This window comes from Spea bombifrons, chromosome 10, assembly GCF_027358695.1.
Source record: "Spea bombifrons isolate aSpeBom1 chromosome 10, aSpeBom1.2.pri, whole genome shotgun sequence".
Taxonomy (NCBI): Eukaryota; Metazoa; Chordata; class Amphibia; order Anura; family Pelobatidae; genus Spea; species Spea bombifrons.
Genome location: NC_071096.1, coordinates 11,686,606 through 11,704,190, shown reverse-complemented (window position 1 = coordinate 11,704,190; position 17,585 = coordinate 11,686,606). Strand labels below are relative to the sequence as shown.

Sequence of the window (17,585 nt, the reverse complement as noted above, 5' to 3'; positions counted from 1 at the left end):
TCTCTTTCCCTGGACCCAGTGTACCCCATTATTCACTTCCCCAGACCCAGTGTATTCTAATTATTCTCTTTCCCCATACCCTGTGTATCCTAATTCTTCTCTATCTCTGGACCCAGTGTACCCCTACGTCTCTCCAATGGAGATCTTAAGACCCCCTCGGAACTGCTTATATTATAAGGAAGAATGACATGAGGTTCTCCTCCCTGGTGGCCTGTTGTACAAATAAGATGTTTGAGTGGTCTCAGACCACTAAACATCACGTTATAACCTCAAATCCTCCCATGCTGTCTCTATAACCTACACATAGAGTGAGGGAGCAGTGGCAGGAGGTCTATGTTGGCAAAGATCTTCATTTCTTTGCAGTTCTTCTTCATGACGACCCCTCACCACCCCAAGTCTAAAGGTGAAGGTCCTATTTCAAAAGCAAACTGTATTTGCATTTATCACTGTTAAAGGTATTTACACCAGTCAATGACCTTACAAAAACATGATTTATTATATTTTTGTTTCTCAGACAGAACAGTTTTCTGTTTTCTCCTCCCTTATTATGGATACATTTATTTTTCATTCTGCTCAAACACATAATATACTTCCTGCTCCTTTGCCTGCAATTTGAATAAAGCATTAAAAAGTCCCTAAATTTCATTTTGTAAATGTTGTCCGATCATGTAGTAAAGGATCCCTGAGTGCTGTCGGATGTAATATGCATGCTGAGCACTGGCTCATAAATACAGTAAATATTACACACGCACGCATACACACACAGACAATAAAGATCCGTATTCAGTGCATGCCTTGTGCAGGTACCGGCTACTTCCTGGTCTGACGGTTACTCCCTCTTCCCCTCCTTCCTCAGGTGTTCCTCAGGCATTGAATCAGGGTGTCTCCGAGCACAGAGCAGCAGCGTACAGTAACTGCAGGTAACAGCTGGGCTTCTCTCACCTTTCGCATGTCATATAACTATTTCACGTGTATGTGAATCGGCATAATGTCATATGTGTGTGTGTATAAGTGCAACGCATGTGTATGGTGTTCCTCCTACCTCTCAGGTGAGTTACAGTTTTGTCTCGGTGTGGATCACCTTCCGGTAAGTTCTTCTCTGATGTGCCAGAGGTTATATGGGGGGCCGCTATCTGTAACCGTGTGCCATTTCTGAGGAATGTACTTTGCTCCAGAGTTGAGTGATTGTGCCGTGTCTGCTCTGCCAGCCTGTTATCTTATACGCTAACCTCCCTCCTCCAAGCTTTCCTCTGCCGTTCCATTATCTCCTGGGGTTTTTTTCTGTAGATGAGTAAATTTGCACTTAACCGCTCACTTGAAGAAAAAGTAAAAACAAATAAGAGAAAGGAATCTGTGTGCGTGTGTCGTGTTAATGGTGTGTGTGTGTATAAATACACACCTGGTGTGTTTGTGTGACCTTGTACGGGTCGCATTCCATTCTCTTGTTTTTGCATGGTATGTTTAGTTGTATATACACTATGTGATATTGATATGGTTGCATGGGTGTGCTGTCACAGTAGTGGGTGTTTGTGTGTATACGCAGGTATAGCCTGTGTGTGTAACTTCAGTGTAGTTGTGCTATTGCAGTGTCATGTGTCCCTGTGTCACATGTGCTTCTTCCTGTCTCTTAGCTGCTTCCAGATATCCTCGTTTCCCCCGAGTGACATCTCCGACAGATGGCTGGTGAGAATCGGCAGTACTTTACCCCATTACAAACCCTGATAGGCTCCCTGAATACTTCTGGATCACTGTTACCACTCAATGAGACCAGTCGCCGGCAAATACGGTGACATCCTGTTAAACATGCGATATATAAAGTATATAGCTTGCCAGATGGGGTAGGTTAAGGTGTCTAATGGGAATCACGGGCGAACAATAGCACGGTAGCCCCTGCTTTAATGAATAGGAGACTTATCGGCTGCTATACTAAATCATGATCTGGTCCCTCTTCTAGTTCTGCAATCGGTGATATATATATATTTTATTAATTTATTATATTTGTAATGTATGCTTGCACAGTACAAGCTATTTCCAATAACATTGAAATAAAGTAAATAAGTGCTTTCTGCAGTGCTTTGTGAGACATGGATACGTGTTTTAGATGGGTTGTGTTGTAAAGTAAAAGCTCTTTAAATGACGAGCTGGACTTGATTGTGTTATCCGACTTTATTCACATAAACAGTGAGTGTACGGTTTATAAGCCTCATAATGAGCTAAGCTCTTACGTCTTAAATCAAGCAGCATAACATAGAGAGATCTCTAAATTGCGTTAGACAGATCCATTAAATCTGCTTTACAGAAGAGTCCGGCCGCAACTTCTTATTGTGAGATGTGTTTAAGAAGTATGCTATTCATGATGGCGCGGTATGATGACTGGATGCCAATGGCAAACCAGGAAGGGATCAATGTCACGAACATGCAGGTGCCATCTACTATGTTGCAACCCATTATCAAGCGAACAGAATGCAATAAAATATTTTGTAAAAGATAATCATTTACCTACACTCATATGATTAACAATGGTGGTATAACAAGGTGTAGGTCTGCGGGCCAACTGGGAGAACCTTTTTTGTGTGGGGTTACCCTCATTCACTTATTCTTTCATTCCAGACCCTTGATTTCTTGTTCTTGGTTCTACATCCCAAATACCCAACGTTCTCCCATATACTAAAACTGGTGAATGATAGATATATATCATATAATTAATAATATATAATTTAACAAGTTACAGGTATAAATGTTATATAAAGTAACACACAGCGGATTATTTGCTATTGCGCTTTCTTGCATTGCCTCCAAAAACTGAAGCACACAAATTCTTCCCTTGGCAGATGCAGCATGTGGGGTTCTCCCCGATATTTTGTCACCCCAACCCTTGCAGCAGGAACTCTGGCCTCCGCCGGGATCCAGTCTTTCTCTAAATTGTACGTTTCGACTGATCGACGCTTGTAATGGGAATCTGACGTGGCTAAAGGATGGAACTGCATTGGAGGGCCTGTACAGCGCCCAACAGAGCACCTGGTGAGCAATGTCATGGACGAGGTTAGAAAGAGTCTACAAGTCTACAGCCAGTATGATGTGATTAAGCATTGTCTCTATTGGTCTGAATAGAAGCCCCATCCCTATCCTCACCCAATTATTTATAAGAAAAATATTGCAGAGCCAAAAACCATACCCTTACCAAACTTTCTGTGCATTAATCATTGGGCCAGTATGTTAATATATGTAGTGACTGATGTTCTTGGGATCAAGGCAGGTGAGGGCTGGTATGGAGGTCAGGGATCTAATGGTCCCCAGACGCCTTCATTGGTTTTCTTTGCATTATTTTTGTGTAAATGTGTTTTGAACAAACAGTATTGTCTTACAGATGTGTATTATTATTTATTATTATTATTACTCTTTTACTTGGCTGACCGTGTCCTCCTGGACTGAACACTGTCAACCCTCAAAGCATCAATGCATCATTCTACATAGTTTTCAAAGGAAAAGTTACAAAAAATCTACTTTAAATGCCGACAATAACTACAATGTTAGTAAGCGAGTTTAAAGGTTGAAGTATTAAAACATATTTGAAAACATTTTGAAACTCATAGAGATTAAATGTGGTGTAAGAAAACAAAAGAGCCTCGTAGGCATATCATGACAGCATGGATCCCTTTTTAAAGGAAAGTTACCGTTACTAGAAAGATAACATGCAGCAAATGTTTAGCAATAAAAGACGTGTATTCTCTAGCATAACATGCAGTATTTCTTATATTCAGGGATGGATTAAACAGCTCCGCAAGGTTCGTCTCCAGCATTTTAGATATCAACATAACAAATGAAAAGGATTATGGAATTTTTACTTGTCAGATGCTGAACGCAACCGCCTCCTATATACTCCATCGAACAGGTAACGTTACCAACTTTACACAGTGTCGGTATTGGGACTTTCCATTACATGGATGGTAACCTGAAGCATTCAAAGAGAATGTCTGTATGGTTATTGGTTAAGTTGGCCTCATTGTATCTCTCGTTCTACACCCTATGGAAAGCTATATGTTGACCACCAGCGCAATAATAATAATATCACCCTTTTTTCCACATAGATAAGGCCGGTCATGTGGCTGCGGTTTTGTTCGCACTCTCCGTGTTGACAGCGTTGGTCGCCGGTTCTATTCTGTACCTGAAATGCAAACTCAATGTCCTCCTTTGGTACAGAGACAAATATGGAGACCCCGAAATAAATGGTGAGGTTTTTAGCAAAATTATTAAGTGACGTTGACCCCTAACACCAATAGTAGCCACCGCATTTAGGTCTTTTTAATAACATTACTCAAGGTGATACCCATTGAGCTGGCAAAAGATGGATCAGCAGTTGTTATACAGAAAATTACCATGGGTGCCAACATTAACTTGTGCGCCCCCTTGTAAGTGAACACGCCACTGTTTATTTCTCAGTCGGTATGTGATGCGCTACTTGTCATGTCCTGTTTTGCTGCTGTGCAGAGCTGCAGAATATGGTCGCGGTACTGGTATACAATTCAGTGAATAATAACACTAACTATTCTATGTTTGCCTGCAGATGGCCGCCTCTATGACGCATACGTCTCTTTCTGCCCCTCAAATGTTGACACGAAATTCACCAATTTTATTCTGAAACCCCACCTGGAGAACAAATATGGCTACAAACTTCACCTGGATGAAAGGAGCCTGTTACCCAACACAGGTAATGTGATTTCTGACTCCCCTACCCTTACTGAAAATGTATTTTTATGGATTTGTTAATGATACTATATCCTTTACATAAAATCTAATTTTATAGATTACAAGGCTGTGTATGCGGATGTGTATTTTAACCAGCATGATGTGTTATGTATAGAATAGAATGACTGCCTATTTTAACAAGCATGTTTATAGTACATCGTAACGATGTGTTTTTTATGTTACGCTGCACTATACATTTCTTAAAAAAATTGTGACATACAGGAGAGATCTTTTATGTTACTGTAGAGGAGACAATGGTCAACAGGGGTGAAAAATAACCCAAATATGATTACTTTTCATTTTGGGATATTCACAAATTACTTAATTTAACTTAAAACAAATAAATTAGCTACAGTCTGCATAAAAATAAGGTTCTTGATCCTTAGGTTATTCTCTAGTGTAAGTCTGCCACAAGTCACCACAAACTATGTGATATTATTTAAGAGCAGCGGTAATCTTCCAGTCGGCCTTACAACTCAAACACAGACCCAACCTCATCAGTTAAATGTTCCTTCTAGTAGGTGTAGAACATTGCCTAAATACAAACCTACCTAATTATTACCCAAGAGCCTTCAGCAGAGCTACTGATGAACGTCAGCCGCTGTCGACGTCTTATCGTGGTCCTGTCGCTTGTCTACCTGCAGCAGGACTGGTGCCAAACCAGCTTCAGGTGAGTAGATTAACCCCCCCAAAGGTCTGCCGCTCCCTTTTTATTGGCAACTAACCATTGCGCAACTTCTTCAAATTCTGCTTAACACTGTACAATCTATCTTAAGTTAAAGGATATGTTTTTAGCATTCGATATGTTATGCTGTTCCAGCAGCCAGCTACTGGTTTGTATTAACCCTGTCCTGCTATATCCTATAATAGTCCATTAAGTCTAGTCATTTTTTTACTGGACAGATAACCACACTAAATAAAACCATATAATCTTGTTTACAAATTAAAATAAGATTGATGTATCTCGTCATGATATTCTTAAATGACATAATTGCTGATAGTTGCTGATGGTTGATGATTGGTTCAGGCAGTGTAGAGTGAGTATGGCGAAAAAAGGAAATTTATTAGATAAAGTTGTTATACAAGTTGTGGTTTGAAAGGTCCTCGTTAAGTCTTTCATGATGTTTATTCCACACCTGTAGGGAAGGATTGGTACGTCTGCTGGAGCTCTCTCGGAAGCCCATCTTCATCCTTTTCGAGAATCAGTATAAGGATTTGCCCGCAGAAGTTACTCAGCTGTTGAATTCACAGAAAGGATCCTTAAAACTGTTGCTGTGGAAATCTGTGTCTGTGGTATGTGATGACCAATTAATGCAGGATTAAGAAACAAACAAACAAAAAATAACAGAACAGAGTAAAAGACATTTTTATTGCAGCAGTCCTGTAATATCTTCACCATTTTCAATTACAGGATTGCTTTTCGTTGATCCTACAAACACCTTAGTACACCGATCTCCCAACTTAATTCAGTAACCCGGCTCAATAATAACTGATATTTTTGTTGTTGAATGTTCTACTTGATTGCTATATCCTTATTTTCATTATCACTTTGTCTACAGTCCCCGTCTTCTGATTTTTGGAAAGAAATACGTCTTGCTCTGCCTCGGAAAGTAGCTTTGCCAGACGGGAAGGGAGATCCACAAACTCAGTTTCAGGAAGACAAAGACCCAATGCTGACGCTAGAAACTGATGCGGCGGACCCTGACCCTGACGGAGATTTGGGTAGAGTCTATGTCTCAATACATGATTGCTCATTAGTGTCAGGCCCCATCCAGGCCGCGGAGCTGCATGTCTTTTGCTTCCCTGTCTTGCTGTGCTCTATTTCTGGATTTCCATATGTTCTGTCCTGAACCTCTCATTCCTGGCATCTAGTTCTGCTCTTTGCTTCAGTTCTGTTTCCTTTATAAACGTGTACCCTACCCGTTATGTTTGTCTCAGTCTGCAGTCTACAGGTATGTCTCTCTGATATGTGTTCAGTTTCAATGTTTGGTTTGTTTAGTACCTCTGTAGGCAGGGTTTAATGCTAGGAACCACCGTCATTGGAGTAGTTTGGCATAGTGATGGGCTAAGCATAATGTGGCCATATGATGTGACGGAATCTCCAATTGTTATCACATAGTTCTAGTGCTCTATCTCATGCCTGCTCCAGGGTGCCTGCAGTTCTGCTCTGTTCTGACAACATCCGCTGCTATTATATCAAGGAATGGGGCGCATAAACATTTAAAAAAAGAACAAAAACACAATAGTGTAATATGTCCAAATAATAAATATGAGTGATAACAACGTGATGCACTCACAAAGGTAGTAAATAGAGGAGGCCCATCAAATGAGAAGAATTCTTCTGAGTATCTGGAAAGCAAGTGAAGAAAACCACAAATGGTGCAGTATAATGAAACTATGTTTAATAAAAAGAGAGCTCATATAACTCACAAAAGGGTTGGCATAACCGAAATGTTATGCAAAATAGCAGAATAAAAACGTCCAGCAGATCAAGAGAAGTCCAAATGCAGTGAAGGCTCAGTCTCAACGCGTTTCGCCAAACTCCGTTGGCTTCTTCAGGAGAAAAAAGTATGTATTCAAACAAGCAAATGATCAATAGAACCACCTTGTAAAATCCTTCGTTTTAAAGGTTCCGGGTAGTCTCGTCGTCACGTAATCTCGTCGTCCCGTCATCACGTTTTTGCGGGGCCGTGTGTGGGCATTATGTTGCCAGGTAGTTCCGTCGCCACGTCATCGCGTGATGATACCTTTCGGTTATGCCAACCCTTTTGTGAGTTATATGAGCTCTCTTTTTATTAAACATAGTTTCATTATACTGCACCATTTGTGGTTTTCTTCACTTGCTTTCCAGATACTCAGAAGAATTCTTCTCATTTGATGGGCCTCCTCTATTTACTACCTTTGTGAGTGCATCACGTTGTTATCACTCATATTTATTATTTGGACATATTACACTATTGTGTTTTTGTTCTTTTTTTACATGTTTATGCGCCCCATTCCTTGATATATTTGCTGTTGTACACTTTATGAGGAGTGTTGTTTTTGGGAGCTGCTAACCTTACTAGGGTATTTACATTTTATATTTATCACGTGGAGGTGTTTTTGCTTTGATTTATTAACATCCGCTGCTATGTCAGAGCGCTGGTATGTAGCTGCACAACCCTAGTTGCTCAACACCCGGGTGAGTGCAGTCGCCCTGCATCAGGCCCTGTCCAACTCTGCTACGGCACAATAACTTCTGAACTCCACCTTTGGGTGCTCTGGGTCATTACAGTCGTCTGTATTGACCCAGTTCCTGTGAAAGTGTAATTCTCCAAGTGTTTCTGTCTCCTTTTCTTGCCTTTTTGCCATCTGCTTACCCACCATTTCTACTTTCATCTTTCTTTTCTTCCACTCAGGTGTTCGAAGGACTCTTTACAAAGCACCCCCTCCTCGGATGGCCCCAGATGGCTCTCATATGGCAGAGAGAGGACCTGCCGGGGACGTAGATATTTCAGACCTGGGATCCCGAAATTACTCAGCCAGGAATGATTACTATTGCCTGGTGACAGAGCCTGACTTATAGGTAGAGCAGGCACAGCCGATGGAAAGGGGACTGAAGTCAAAGGTTTGGAGGGATTGGGGTGGAGACACATGGCAATGAAACAAACTGAAGAAAAGATGGTTATAGATGGTTATAAGTGATGTGATGGAAGTCTAAATACAAATAAAGACACCGATGGTGTCATAAATCGGAGACAAGGCTTTTAGAAGCCGTGGGTTATATGGCAGTCAAGAGATGGATGCAGACAGAAGATGAATAGAACATGTGCTGCAGATGAAACAGCAAAGGAGGTAAAGTGAGGGACTGAACAAGGGGAGATGTGGATTGACACGGTTCTGGTGTAAGCTTCTGTCTGCCATGGCTGTATTAATATAGTCAGAAAAAGGTCACACATAGTAGTACACATGGACACGTCTCGTTGATTAAGGGATTTCGGGGATTCAAAAAATTGCCTCCAAAATGTTAGCATTTAATATAGAAAACTTTTCCCAGCCAGATTCCAGGATTCCAACAGAATAATACTTTGTTGTCTATTCAATATGAAAAAGCTTGGCAAGCATTTTATAAAAAGCAAAAAGTGTTAAAGCTTTGATGTTAGAGCAGAAGCCTCCTGACAAAAAATATCTGGCTATTGTTATGACGTCAATATTTCTTGTTCTACATATTTAAGACCTGTTACAGATACTGACAACTATGTCACCTGCCGTGTGAATTGTAATACATGAACACATTGGGTTAGACGGATATGTGTACGACTGCAAAGCTACAAGCAATGGTAAGCAGGCAGGCAGACAATGAGGGCTTATGTTGGTTTTAATGTGATAGTTTGTACAATCGAGCGTTCAAGATGTTATAATGAGATACAAAATGTTGTTTTAACTAACTTTAATGCAAGGGCAACCCTGGTGGGTTTCTTCTACAAGTACCACGAAACATAATGATAGTTTTAATAGTTAATACAGTAAGATCAAATTTCTTATGTTATCTACAATGCATTGTTTAGTGAATAAACATGAATATTAATCATTTTATAAAATGGGCATTGGAAAATTTGTTCCAACAAGCAGGTTATAACAGAACACATGCCAAACTGCACAAGAGTCAAACTATTTGACATTTGTTCATCTTATTTTTATTTCAAACTTCTAACTATCCGGTAATTACCGGACAAAACTGGAGATGTTATATAGCTTACATACTCTGGTATTCTGAGTCTCAATGTATATCTAGCCTTTTTCGTGTATGTTTAGAATTTACTGTGGGACACAATTTTAAATAAAAGTTGTATTTTCAAGGCATTGTGGGGCGTTTGTATCTGTATGATACTGTTTTCACTTAAATTGCCTATTATGTCATTTGCCACCCTGAACTAATGTCCCTAAAATGTGACTAAAAACTGACCATTGAGAAGGGGACAGTTAGATTTTTCTGACATTTTCTGGTCAGAAAAAAATAATTATTATTATCTTTTATTTATATAGCGCCAACATTTCACAAAGCGCTTCTTACAATCCATATATGCGAGGGGTATGACAAGAATTGAGTTAATAGACTAAGACAAACTGATCCATTAGGTAAAGAGGGCACGGCTCATAATTTAAGGGGAATGGGTTGAAGAGAAACAAGGAATTTTCCCTTTAATTTCTTTGCAATAAAACTGGAATTCTCAAAACATAAAAGGAGAGAAACAGGTTCTGTGTTATACAAGATAAGAATGTGAACTTGGACATAACTGTTGCTTTAACAATGTCATGATCGATAAGAGGTGAGCTTATTTACCAAACATGTTCTTTAACAATAATACCTCTTCCAGTAGAGACGATGAACTGGTTGAACACCATGAACCTCTTTCCCAGTTGTTTCACAAGCTATTGTGTTACTCCCGGTGACCAGGCCCTAGGGGTTATCCAAAAGGCATCTCTGATCTGACAGCGACAAGCCTTTTGAATTTGATGGCCCAATAACAGTGAATCTATTTGTTGGTCCCAAACCACAAGCACAATTCACATCTAAATCCTGGAGCAGGCTGTCCAAGCAGGCTGTCTTCTCAATACAAACCAACTGCTGACTGCTGACCCTCTAGCACTATAGGGTTTACTAGAAGGATCTGTAAAATATAAATGAGACAACTCTTGGGGGAAAAAGTTAAATGATTTCTTAAGCATTGCTCGTGTATAAGATACGCCAAGAGTGGTCTAACTTGTTCTTCGGGTACCTTGTTTTGTATTTAGTATGTCTCAACCTCCTGTCCTCAGGGCAGACAACAGCAAATCATTCAGCCATATCTGTGTATGAGCACATATTGCTTAATCATCGATCTGTCACTTTGTGTGAATGCAGACCCATTCATAAACTCTACACTGTTTTGTGCCCGGTGGTGTTAACATTGGGCGAAATCTGGGATTTTGGTGAAAAGGGAATATCAGTGAAGATCACCAGAAATCCTGCTTTTACTTTTTTGCTTAGGAAGACTTGCAATAAATAGTTTCCCCTATGCAGAGGACAATCAGGGGTTAAAAATGATCTCTCTGTCTCACTACTATTATCTTTTTACATTCTGGTTTAAGCTATCCTGTTGCAATTTCTCTGATCTGGCATCATATAAGAAGAACTAAGGTGTAATGTGGTTCCTGTCCTCACCAAACGTCCAGGATCCTCCATCACTACTCACAGCCGTGTTATTCCTGCATAAAATAATTGATGGATGGCTGATCAGTAGTATGATGGGGCAGCAGGATGGTAGCTCTCACTTATAACACAACATAGCCAGGTAACCGCTGTTCCTATAAATGCCTTTCTGACACCAATGCATTATGCAAAAATGATATTTTCTTACCCACCTTTACCCTTTTTGTGTTAGAGAGGTAGTGCCTTAGAATAAAGGAGTAAGTGTGTGACATCTACTTCTTCAAGTTGAAGGATGTTAATGTTATCTTCTATGTTAACACAAGATGGCGCTGTTCTGATGGGTTTTTATTTTCACCGCTTTGGAGTTTTTAAGGGTAGCCAACCTGCAGTTTTCCGTCCAGGTAGCTCCCGCTGTACCGTTTTTGCTGGCGGTGGGAGCATAGGGCAGCCAGTTGGGGAGATCCTCTCATCTTCCTAAGCCGGCCCAGGAAAATGAAAGACCAATGATTGTATGTGTTGCAATGAAAAACATACAACAAAATCTACCAGAGTAACAATGTATCTCTCTCCTGGGGCGCTGTGTGTAGCGACTGGAGAGTTGCTGAAAAAACTCAGGAGCTGATTCAAAAAATAGAGAGGGATACATCTTTTTTTTTCATAATTTTTGCTTGCCTAGGTTGGGTTCCTGTAATACTGGGTGCCTTCTCTTCTTGTTCGATTTACTATTTATTCAAGAATTTACTTTTCTAAATTACCCTCAATGCTAATTTAAAGACAGGCAGAGGCTCATCAGTCTCTATACCTACAGGTAGATTTTATCCTAATTTTACTAATCTTAGGCATGCAGAAGTCATTAACTGGAAGTATCGCTCTATATATTTAGTATCACAGATTTGATTTATTTTCAGAAACTCCAGGGGAGAGATATATTGTTAGTCTGGCAGATTTGGCTGTAATATGTTTTTTTACACATTATAGAAGCTTAAGGATCCAGTTTGGCTGATTAAATGTTTACAGTAAAGTTTCATTTTAAAATAAATCATAAAGATAAAAATATTTTCTATGTATAGTTAAATCTTTCCTACTCAATGCCGCCCTCATGGCACAAGGTGGCTACATATAGGTAATCATCAGCCAGATAACCGTGCCTGCTGGTGTGTGTAAGGGATGTGTATGTATGTATGGTATGTATGTGTATGTATGTATGTTTGTGTGTCATGTTCACCAAATCATCTAAGTTCCACTGCTTGATCCGTGTGCTATAATCATAACATAGAAACATAGAAAGTGATGGCAGTTAAAAACCGTTCGGCCATCTACTCTGCTCATCCTCTTAATACATTCCTTAGTCCCTGTTATAGCCCGCTTAGCCTTATTCCTATCCCATGCTTGCTTAAACTCCTTTACTGTTTTAATCTCTACCACTGCTGAAAGGCCATTCCATGCACCTACTATCCTTTCATTAAAGTAACGTTTCCTGATATTACGTTTAAACCCCAGCACCTTGAGCTTAAGACTATGTCCTCTTGTTGTGGTAGATTTTATTCTTATAAATAAACTCTAGATACGGTCTCTACTACTGTACACAATACTCCGAGTGAGGTCTCACCAGTGCTCTGTACAACGGTATGAGCTCTTCCCTCTATCTAAGATAAATCTTCTATGTGGGACAATGTCAAAAGCCTTACTGAAATCCAGATACGCAATGTCTACTGCACCACCTTCATCAATTACTTCAGTCACCCAATCAAATAAATCAATGAGATTAGTTTGGAATGATCTTCCTGAAGTAAACCCGTGTTGTTTTTGATCTTGAAACCCATGTGACTTTACACAACAATCCCGTCCTTTAACATACAGTCCTTTCCACTCCCCACTACTGATGTTAGATTTACTGGCCGGTCGTTGGCCGACTCCTCCCCACCGCCCTTTTTATGAATGGGCAAAACATTTGTTAATTTCCAACCCTCTAGGACTAGTGCCATTTACAATGATCGCTTAAATAAATCTCTTATAAACCATACATTTTCCATGCATCAAATTAATATTTTATTAGACATGATAGAAAAGCAGGGCTTTTTTGTCCGTTTAATATTAAGTTTTGTACATGTAAGTGATTTATTTATTTATTTAGTTCCATGTTTCAGTCTTTACTCTGTATTTCCATGTTTCACACTTTCACTATTTTGTGACCTCATACCTAACTCTGTCTTTATGATGCCAGAATCCTAGCAGGTGCGCAACATATTCTGCACACTCTTGTGCATAAACAGATTGCTTTTCAGTGCTATGGACTAAGCATGAAGTTATATGTGATTTTTATAATTATTTGGGCTTTCCTAGGAACATCTGAGAGCTCTGACTATAGAGGTAAGTAGATCGGTTATTACAGAAGGAAAGTACAGGTTTTTAATGATACAACATTAATGGTTTTAGGGGAGATGCAGATGATTACCATTACTATTACAATTCATGGATATTTTATATTCTTACAGCCTGTTCTTCTATAAATAACTCCTTAATTAACCCCTCCCCCCATTGGTACAATACGTTAATGCCTATAACTGTCAAATAGCTTTAAAATCAGGATGTTATTTAATAATGTGTGTGTGTTATGATTTTGTATGTCCTGTTAATAGCAATAAGATTAAATCTTACTTTATTCTGTGAAAAAATAAGATGTTTGTTCTTAATGGTATTTTATATTTGTAAACCATGGCCTTTAATAATACTACTAATAATAATAATAATGAATAATAATAATGGCAAATCTTAGGGATTTTAAGAATGGTCCAGATATAATTTTAGAATTGAGTATAGTTCTATCTATCCCCTCCACACATTTATTTGACTTTATTTTATAAAATTATCTACCTTTTATCTCAGCATGTTCTTCATTTTACATTAAAGTAAAACCTCTTGTTTCTCCAATGTCTTTCTATTTCTATTTCAGTCTGTGGAGACAGACCCCTAGCGGAGGATTTCCGTGGCTCCCGCGTGGTGGGAGGAAAGGATGCGGAGCCTGGTAACTGGCCCTGGATAGTCAGCATCCAGGAGTACAGGGACGATGAGTATTCCCACGTATGCGGAGGTTTCGTCCTTAGTAATTTATGGGTTCTGACAGCTGCCCATTGTTTCCGGGATGTTGGCGAGTAAGTACTTTAATTGTTTTATGGGAGAATGAATGCAGAATTGGGTCAGTTTAGGAGACTGCTGGCCTTTGTGGGTATTGCAGACCAGTGAAAATAGAGCACAAGGCGATATACCATTTGGAATTAGTGGTCTAGTGCATTCCTTTGTTTGTCCTCCCAGGATATTAATTAGATATTAAATTAAAAATTTAACCGTTCACATAACCACATTGAGCTCATGAGGGGCTTGTCCTATTGAGACTTTGGGGTCAATATGGTATTTATTAATGCCCAAGAATAAAAGATCACTAATAACTTGTATTTTGGTTTATTCAGTGAATATTATGGCTGGAGACTCGTGTTTGGGGCAAACCAACTCTCAGACATGGGGGCACATGCTCAGATCAGAATGATAAAAGAGAAGATCGAACATGAGACGTACGACCCGCATACTAAGCGTGATGACATCGCCTTGCTCCGGCTCAATCAATCCATCAAATTTGATGACTACACTCAGCCTGCCTGCCTTCCTGCCAAACACGCCATTGTGGACAAACTGGATGACTGCTACGTCGCTGGCTGGGGTGTCCTCAAAGAAGGATGTAAGCTTTATCCTAGGTTTTTTACCTATAGATAGGGTTTGCTACTTGCCTCCTGACTGGTGTTTGGAGTTTTCCTTTGTGGGCATTGAGCCTTTCTGGACATTGGGGTCTGGTGGCCCCAAGGCAAACTCTAGGGCTTGGTGGCCTCATTGTGAGGGTGGTGTGAGTAGCATTGTATGGGATAGGGGCCATGTTTTAGGTTTTTACTGGGCCACAAGATTTCTGATGGTGGTCCTATGTTTAATATACTCTTTTTATCTTTAGCCTCAGAAACATCAGATGTCCTTCAAGAAGCCCCAGTGAATTTAATTCCAGTTGACCGTTGCAACCGCCCAACCTGGTACAACGGAGCAGTGGGTGACTACAACCTGTGCGCTGGATATGAGCAGGGAGGCATCGATAGTTGCCAGGTACGCATCTCTTTTTACTCTGGGCATGGGTGATGATGGGTGAGGATTGTTATAGTTTTAAGCGTCCTGGACAGTACTTGTTCTGTAACACTGTGTCCAGGAACAGCTGACAGAGAACATTTCAGAAAGAGGAAAGGTGAAATACAAGAAGGAAAAGCAAAGACAGTGAGACCCAGTTAAAGCATTGTAGTTATTGAAAGTGTTTATTCAGGAATGTTTTCTTTTCTTTGTTTTTCGCAGGGTGACAGCGGAGGACCTTTAATGTGCAAAAAGAGCAAAGCTAAGTTCTATACTGTGGTCGGCATAACCAGCTGGGGCTCCGGCTGTGCCCAGGAGAAAAGCCCTGGAGTTTACTCCGCCACCCAGTATTATCTCGAGTGGATTTCTAAACATCTTTCTAAGAACAAGAACCCTGAATCCGAGACCATGAAAAAGAGGGCCGAGAAACAAATTGCTCCAACTGTAGCTGAAAAAATCAGCAGAGTCTGTGGAGACAGACCCCTAGCGGAGGATTTCCGTGGCTCCCGCGTGGTGGGAGGAAAGGATGCGGAGCCTGGTAACTGGCCCTGGATTGTCAGCATCCAGGAGTACAGGGACGATGAGTATTCCCACGTATGCGGAGGTTTCGTCCTTAGTAATTTATGGGTTCTGACAGCTGCCCATTGTTTCCGGGATGTTGGCGAGTAAGTACTTTAATTGTTTTATGGGAGAATGAATGCAGAATTGGGTCAGTTTAGGAGACTGCTGGCCTTTGTGGGTATTGCAGACCAGTGAAAATAGAGCACAAGGCGATATACCATTTGGAATTAGTGGTCTAGTGCATTCCTTTGTTTGTCCTCCCAGGATATTAATTAGAGATTAAATTAAAGATTTAACCGTTCACATAACCACATTGAGCTCATGAGGGGCTTGTCCTATTGAGACTTTGGGGTCAATATGGTATTTATTAATGCCCAAGAATAAAAGATCACTAATAACTTGTATTTTGGTTTATTCAGCGAATATTATGGCTGGAGACTCGTGTTTGGGGCCAACCAACTCTCAGACATGGGGGCACATGCTCAGATCAGAATGATAAAAGAGAAGATCGAACATGAGACGTACGACCCGCATACTAAGCGCGATGACATTGCTTTGCTCCGGCTCAATCAGCCCATCAAATTTGATGACTACACTCAGCCTGCCTGCCTTCCTGCCAAACACGCCATTGTGGACAAACTGGATGACTGCTACGTCGCTGGCTGGGGTGTCCTCAAAGAAGGATGTAAGCTTTATCCTAGGTTTTTTACCTATATATAGGGTTTGCTACTTGCCTCCTGACTGGTGTTTGGAGTTTTCCTTTGTGGGTTTGAGCCTTTCTGGACACTGGGGTCTGGTGGTCCCAGTGCAAGCTCTGGGGCCTGGTGGCCTCATTGTGAGGGTGGTGTGAGTAGCATTGTATGGGATAGGGGCCATGTTTTAGTTTTTTACTGGGCCACAAGATTTCTGATGGTGGTCCTATGTTTAATATACTCTTTTTCTCTTCAGCCTCAGAAACATCAGATGTCCTTCAAGAAGCCCCAGTGAATTTAATTCCAGTTGACCGTTGCAACCGCCCAACCTGGTACAACGGAGCAGTGGGTGACTACAACCTGTGCGCTGGATATGAGCAGGGAGGCATCGATAGTTGCCAGGTACGCATATCTTTTTTTCTCTGGGCATGGGTGGTGATGGGTGAGGATTGTTATAGTTTTAAGCGTCCTGGACAGTACTTGTTCTGTAACACTGTGTCCAGGAACAGCTGACAGAGAACATTTCAGAAAGGGGAAAGATGGAATACAAGAAGGAAAAGCAAAGACAGTGAGACCCAGTTAAAGCATTGTAGTTATTGAAAGTCTTTATTCAGGAATGTTTTCTTTTCTTTGTTTTTCGCAGGGTGACAGTGGAGGACCTTTAATGTGCAAAAACAGCAAAGCTAAGTTCTATACTGTGGTCGGCATAACCAGCTGGGGCTCCGGCTGTGCCCAGGAGAAAAGCCCTGGAGTTTACTCCGCCACCCAGTATTATCTCGAGTGGATTTCTAAACATCTTTCTAAGAACAAGAACCCTACATCCAAGACCATCTAAAATAGGGCCGTGAAACAAATCGCTCCAAACGTAGCTGAATAAATCAGCAAAGCTGACAGGAAGACCCGTTATATCTAAAGCGCTCCCGGAGCAGAAATACATCAGATTTACATCAGATGGAGCCATCTCTTTGCAGCAGAAACTGCAGATCACGTCAGCATTTAGTTATAAGTATAGGCTAATAGATTAATAAATAGGAATGCATAAATAAGACGTGTACTTATTATTTATTATTATTTACTGTTTTATATAGCGCCATCAAATTCCGTAGCGCTGTACAATGGGTAGACAGGACATAACAAGTAGCATGTAATATAACAAATTGACTAACAGAGACAACAGGTGAGGAGGGTTACAATCTATAGGGTGTACTTGTGATGGACATGGAAACAATACTTTACATTATCTTGTAAGAGAA

The 17,585-nt window shown here is 40.5% G+C and overlaps 3 protein-coding genes across 3 annotated transcripts; all 3 read left to right on the top strand.

Annotated features, from left to right (window-relative positions):
• Positions 1 to 844: 844 nt before the first annotated feature.
• SIGIRR (single Ig and TIR domain containing) lies at positions 845 to 9,406 on the top strand. The gene is made up of 10 exons (XM_053449341.1): positions 845 to 920; positions 1,632 to 1,683; positions 2,832 to 3,021; positions 3,762 to 3,892; positions 4,089 to 4,229; positions 4,565 to 4,708; positions 5,314 to 5,416; positions 5,889 to 6,039; positions 6,306 to 6,468; positions 8,145 to 9,406. Exons 2-10 carry the CDS (start codon positions 1,677 to 1,679, stop codon positions 8,309 to 8,311), a joined length of 1,197 nt encoding a protein of 398 aa, XP_053305316.1. The 5' UTR covers positions 845 to 920; positions 1,632 to 1,676; the 3' UTR covers positions 8,312 to 9,406.
• Positions 9,407 to 13,218: 3,812 nt separating this feature from the next.
• LOC128467621 (acrosin-like) lies at positions 13,219 to 15,663 on the top strand. The gene is made up of 6 exons (XM_053449296.1): positions 13,219 to 13,288; positions 13,872 to 14,070; positions 14,386 to 14,651; positions 14,916 to 15,061; positions 15,302 to 15,592; positions 15,640 to 15,663. Exons 1-6 carry the CDS (start codon positions 13,219 to 13,221, stop codon positions 15,661 to 15,663), a joined length of 996 nt encoding a protein of 331 aa, XP_053305271.1.
• A 469-nt stretch (positions 15,664 to 16,132) lies between these two features.
• On the top strand, positions 16,133 to 17,167 carry LOC128467620 (acrosin-like). Its single transcript, XM_053449295.1, has 3 exons — positions 16,133 to 16,325; positions 16,589 to 16,734; positions 16,976 to 17,167. The coding sequence occupies exons 1-3, from the start codon at positions 16,133 to 16,135 to the stop codon at positions 17,165 to 17,167; spliced, it is 531 nt and encodes a 176-aa protein (XP_053305270.1).
• The last annotated feature ends 418 nt before the right edge of the window (positions 17,168 to 17,585 follow it).